Below are 6,501 nucleotides of genomic sequence, written 5' to 3' on the forward strand. Positions count from 1 at the left end.
CACCATGTTACAACACAGTAGTGCTATTGCAGACAGAAACAATACCTTACTACATCGATGTTTCCTGTCGGCTCAATTTTCGAGTGGACTTTGCTGTTCTGATGAGCATGAACGGTGCGCACACACATAGAGCGGATAATACGCAGTGTCACACCACGGCAGCCGAAATTTCGGTGCATCTCTAATTATTAGCGACATCAGAAATGCATATTATATAATAGATGCTTTTTTGAACATTTTAGCAATTAAAAAATATAAAAAAATATTTAAAAATTATTTTTTTACACGGCACGCTTGCAGGCCTGGTGTCAAGGGGGGGCTTGGGGGGGCTTAGCCCTGCTCTCGACAGACGCGGCACCCCTGTTGGGAAACACTGATCTAGACTATAGTTGCCAACAGCACAAATTGACCAGCATAATCTGTTTTTCCTCCAAGCAAAAGTGATATTGTACCCCAGGACCCAAAATTATCATTTTCTTTAGATGTACCTTTTCAAATTTATAAGGAAGATGGAAAATGCAGCGCTTGAGACAAAAAGAAATAAAAGGAGAGTGTCCAGGAGATAGAATCATGCTTATGAAAGGAACTTTCTTCTTCTTCTTCTTTTTTTTTTTGCATTATTTTCTCTGCATTTAACTAAATGAGGGTGGAAAGGAAAGATAATTTTTTTTTTAAATTCCCACCACCCAGGAGGATTAACAAATATATACATCATTGCAATATCTATAATAATAATGAAAATAATAATCAATAGAATGTATAATATATTAAAAAGAGAGTAACAAAATACACTGTAATAAATTGTACTCAAATGTGAGAAAAAGTGTATGTAAATGGTAAAGCGTGCATTTATGTGCATAGACACATTTGTATCATGCAAAAACTATATAAATGCACACACATATACCTATACATAAATACATGCACACACATACATATAGACAGTTTGACCTGCCCCAAAAATCCTTTGACCACTCAAAATGATTTCAAGCAATTTCTACACTATGTTTCCTCTGAATCTGTAAATACAGGCATTTAAGCATGAAATGAAACTCTGATTACTCTCGGACTTTCTTCAGTGTAGTAAAGCTCTAGTGACATCTTCAAACTGTGCATTTTGAAAACCTCTTCCAGAGCAATCCTCCAGATTTCCTCTGCTCTGGGGGATACATCGTGTGCTTATTTTAATCATATCTGAGAGAAGTCAAGCTTTGCTTTAATAGCCTTTCATGGAAATATTAGTGGTAAAAACGTGTTGGAGGACTGACGGAGACCGCTCAAATCCTAAGAGGTGTCATGATCTATCCCTAGCCACTCTCTCGTCCCTGTGAAATTAATACTGGAGATAAAGCCGGGGGACATTATTGCCTGCCTATCTGCAAGCCCCAAATCACAGCAGTCAGCAGTCAGTTAGAGACATTTGCAATAAGGCATTTCTGCGAAAAGCACTAAATGCAGACTAAAGACTTCAAATGTGCCACAGCAAATTAAACGGAGCTTTTACGTGAAAGGTGCCCTGTAAGCATTGCAATGCTTAGGCTACTTAGTGTGAGTAAATGAGTTTTGGTGTCACATATCAGTGTCATATGTCATTACAGTTAAATATTTAATCCAGAAGGTCTTATTTATTTTCAATACCTCTAAAAGAATCTTTGTTGCTGTTTATCATGGCATGTTACTTGCTTTGATACGTATGACCTTGTTTTGTTAAGAAAAGAAAAATAGGCTATTTAGAGTTTTTGGATGCAGTTTTCTGTCTGATAATCTTTAGCATGTGTCATATTCTAATGTCAATTGTTTGAGAAAACTTCATATTTACTCTTAACAAGACAAAAAATAATCACCATTCATTATGAATAAATTAGATGGAATATTTTTTTTTTAAATGCAAGGAGAGTATTTTTTTTCAAGTATTTTCAGCAACATACACTCTAAAAAATAATGGGTTGTTTCAACCCAACTTTGGGTCAAATATGGACTAACCCAACCGTTGGGTTACATTTTTACATTACATTTTTAACCCAAAAGTTTTGGTTTGATTTGTTTGTATTATGTCTTAAATGTTATTATATGCTATTATTTTTTATATGCTGTTGTTGAGTTCTGTCACGACGATCACACGTTTAATCTGTTCTGTTGAAATCCGAAATGTAGTGTGGCTGAAAGTTTTTTTTTTTTTAAACTTGTTAAACAATTAGAACAACATTTAGAGTTGAAATCCTATAATATTAAACAAAATACTACACACATAATTTTTCTTTTTTGCTCTCCATGTAATTAAATCTGAAATTTGGATGCAGTTTTCTGTCTGATAATCTTTAGCATGTGTCATATTCTAATGTCAATTGTTTGAGAAAACTTCATATTTACTCTTAACAAGACAAAAAATAATCACCATTCATTATGAATAAATTAGATGGAATATTTTTTTTTTAAATGCAAGGAGAGTATTTTTTTTCAAGTATTTTCAGCAACATACACTCTAAAAAATAATGGGTTGTTTCAACCCAACTTTGGGTCAAATATGGACTAACCCAACCGTTGGGTTACATTTTTACATTACATTTTTAACCCAAAAGTTGGGTTAGTCCAAATTTGACCCAAAGTTGGGTTGAAACAACCCAGCATTTTTTAGAGTGTAGTTTAATACCTTTGTTTTTCTGTAAAATTCATAATGGCCAACTGTCTACTGTTTATAACCACTAGAGGTCACTGCCAATCATACATTTGTATATCTGTGAGATTCTGAGTATAGGGGCCTATGGCTGTAATATGATGTGATTTAAACCATTGACGATACATTGGTTGCTCAAAAGAATTGATTTGTTTGTATTATGTCTTAAATGTTATTATATGCTATTATTTTTTATATGCTGTTGTTGAGTTCTGTCACGACGATCACACGTTTAATCTGTTCTGTTGAAATCCGAAATGTAGTGTGGCTGAAAGTTTTTTTTTTTTTTAACTTGTTAAACAATTAGAATAACATTTAGAGTTGAAATCCTATAATATTAAACAAAATACTACACACATAATTTTTCTTTTTTGCTCTTCATGTAATTAAATCTGAAAAAGAAAGGAATCAAAGAGATACCAAAACAATTGGAATAACCCTATTTTAAATGTAGGTTTTATGTTTTAATAAGTATAGTTTTGTGCATAATTTAAGTCTGTAAACAACAATTATAATTATCTTCGATACGGAGCTACGACGGGACTTTTATTTTGAAACAATGAGACTTTTCCACGTTTCTTACTTCACACTTGTGCTTTTGCTGTCGGCGTTTAGTGAGAGTTTTCCGGAATCTCAGGAATTTGGGCTGTTCGTCTCCTCAACCTCCTGCGGTACCGAACTCAAGATTTTCTGCGACTGAAAGGTAGATCGAAACCATTAATCCAATTCATTTCTGTGCTTCAGGTCACAGGTCAGGATTTATCTAATGCGCGACTTCTGCTTGTCTGAAGATTAGCGTATCCTCTGTGAATGAGCTCCGTTAACAGAGGTGTGTATCGGTAAGCCCCTCCCATCGAACGCAGATGAGCCAATGGCAGTCGAGTATCATTTGCCCAGGGAGTGGAACTCGGACATTTTAGGTTTCAGCGCCATAGAGAAACATTGGAAGATCCGAAGCTCGCACCGGTTTAATGGTGTTTATGCTACGAAAATGGAAAAACAATGTGCCTAGAGTACTTGTAACTCTAATTCCAGGTATCCTGAGAGGATAGGCAATGTCATTTATTTTATTCTATTTCTTAAATCCAACCAAAACAGAGCAAAATGTCCCTAAGCATTCATCCCCAATCACAATGATTTTTCTGGTTGTCATACTCTCATTAAGTTACACTTTTCATCTGCTCAAGCAGAACCTTAATGTCATCTTGTGCTTCAGCAAGGTATCTCTGGCTAAAACTAGCTAACGTTAGCGTTAAAGTTAGTGAGTCCATGCTAACGTACAAACATAAATAGCGAACTGATCTCACATCATGTACCATGCAGTGAAAGTCAAAAACACATAAACAAAGGTCTATATTAGAGTGCCTCTCCATATTAATCTGGTTAAATGTAAATTAATTTAATTTTGCTCTGCGGTACATGAACGGTGTTGATCCGGGATGTTGTCATTGCGATCGTGACGACCGTAACATAATTCTCCCGTTTGCATTGTGATCTGTATTTTTACATATTTATTTTTATATCTTTTATATATCCCTCCATGGCATATTTAAGTCCCACTTGAAGGTCCATCTGTGTCCCAAATTTATCAGAAACACCTCGGAAGAAGGTTTTCACTGACAGCTGTCATTGTAAGACAGTGAGCAGCTCCGTTTGTTTGTCCGAGTGAGCAACAGTAATGAAGGGGGGCGGGGCTTACCGATAGGTCAATTGTTGTTTGAATAATCTGAATTGACAGTACAGCTGTCTAATCTCATTAAAGTCGACATTAAATGAAAAAAAACCCTTTTTTCTAAATGCAAGTTATTGATCCAGCTCACGTTCATCTCCCTCCATTTTTGTGTGCATCACCCACATCTCAAAATCCATTGAACAACCGATGCATAGAACCAAGTTCCTGACATTACTTTTTTTAATAATCTGCTACTCTCGGGTGTATGTCACTATACGGAATAAAATATCTGTCGCTTCTATCATTTTGTCGCAACTTTAACATTAGAATTAGGTTAAGAGCAATTCACATGTTTTGAATTAATTTCTCCAGTGCATATAAATATAAACAGTCTATGCGATTATAATTGAATTTCTAATGTTTCCTTGCTATGTTTATTTCGCAGACAAGCAATACACGATTAGTTTTCCCATGTAATTTATATTATAACTATGAGAAACCATGTTCAGGTATGTCTTTTTTCTTTTTTTTCTGCAGTATTAGCATAAAGTGTGCAGCATAACTCTTTGTGAACATAAGGAGAAATGTCACATCCTAGAAACATCAGGGACAGCAGCTTCCATATTTGGAGGGAAAACACATTTTAGTAGTAGAAAACGTAGTACTTCATGTTTAAATGTTTATTGCATCATGAAAATGACTGTGGGAACAAGAGTCTGGCTGCACCACAGCGACGATGAATCCTAGTTTTTTTAAGACGGCTGGGACTCTCCCCTCAGCCCTGTGAGAGTGTGTGTGTGTGTGTGTGTACAGCTGTTGACACACAAATGAGATCTGCTGTGGGGGAGGGTGACCGGGAGCTGCCCGCTCAGCAGAGGCCCATTGTACAGTCATCCCATCGTCTTAAAATAAATCAGAGGAATGCAGAACCTCCGACCACCAGCCCTTTCACTGCTGCACAGCTTCAGCAAATGATGGAGGGCAGCTCGACTGAGACACAGAAACAAAACACTGACTAGATGAACAGATGATTGCACAAAACGATAAAGTCTACGATGTTTGCTTTGACATTATGCTGTTTATTCTTTGCAAAGGGAAATGTTTTGTAGTTGATAGAATGATTTGGTGTTTCCTCATGAGCACTTCTTCTGTTTTCAGGTGAGTCTGGTTTGGGGAAGTCCACTCTGATCAACAGTTTGTTCCTCACTGATCTCTACCCAGAGAGGATCATTCCTGGTGCTGCAGGTGAGAGTTTCAACACTGAGGAATTTACATCAGATGTTCAGATTCTTATCAAAATGTGGTTTGATGTTTATGAGGCAGTTTTGCACAGAAGGTTGGATCTCAGCCTTTTTTTTTTTGTCTTATTTAATGTGGCTTTTATATGTGCTCTTGTCATACAGAGAAGATTGAGCGCACGGTGCAGATCGAGGCCTCGACGGTGGAGATCGAGGAGCGTGGAGTGAAGCTGCGTCTCACTGTGGTCGACACACCTGGATACGGTGATGCCATCAACAGCCAGGACTGGTGAGGATTACTTTGATGGTCATTATAAATGTTAAAGGGGTCATATGATGTTGCTAAAAATAACATTATTTTGTGCATTTGGTGTAATAAAATGTGTTTATGCGGTTTAAGGTTAAAAAAACACATTATTTTCCACATACTGTACATTATTGTTTCTCATCTTTCTGAAACGCGTCGATTTTTACAAAGCTCATCGGTCTGAAAAGCGAGGTGTGCTGTGATTGGCCAGCTATCCAGTGCATTGTGATTGGCCGAATACCTCAAGCGTGTGACAGAAATGTTACACCAAACTGTGATGCTGTGTCCCGGCCGGAGCGACGAGACAAAACCAGTAAAACCCATTATAAACAAGGCATTTGTTGCATCCAGTGGGGACATAATTACGGATTATAATGACTTATACTGTCTTTTTACACGTTGCGTTGCATCGCGCCGTGTAAACATAAAACCATGTCTGCATGTATGATCGGAGAAATGACAAACAACAAGCGCTACTCTACACTGCCCAAAACTCGCGTTTGAATCATCAGTGGCAAATCCTTTAAATATAAAAACGTACTTACAGTCTGTGAGTCAGAACAGCCGGCATTGTAGTCTACTCTTCCAGGATCAGGAAACAGTCCTCCAT

General features: G+C 37.0%; 1 protein-coding gene across 1 annotated transcript in view; it reads left to right on the top strand.

Annotated features, from left to right (window-relative positions):
* Positions 1–5,485: 5,485 nt before the first annotated feature.
* LOC107585690 (septin-2-like) overlaps positions 5,486–6,501 on the top strand; it is a gene marked incomplete at its 5' end in the record, with an annotated part of 8,134 nt that continues 7,118 nt past the window's right edge. The window contains 2 exons of the mRNA XM_016272821.1: positions 5,486–5,591; positions 5,750–5,873. Coding sequence (XP_016128307.1) covers positions 5,486–5,591; positions 5,750–5,873 — 230 coding nt within the window. The remainder of the gene's footprint in view (positions 5,592–5,749; positions 5,874–6,501) is intronic.

The sequence above is a fragment of the Sinocyclocheilus grahami genome, unplaced genomic scaffold, assembly GCF_001515645.1.
Source record: "Sinocyclocheilus grahami isolate Dianchi unplaced genomic scaffold, SAMN03320097.WGS_v1.1 scaffold5.1, whole genome shotgun sequence".
Taxonomy (NCBI): Eukaryota; Metazoa; Chordata; class Actinopteri; order Cypriniformes; family Cyprinidae; genus Sinocyclocheilus; species Sinocyclocheilus grahami.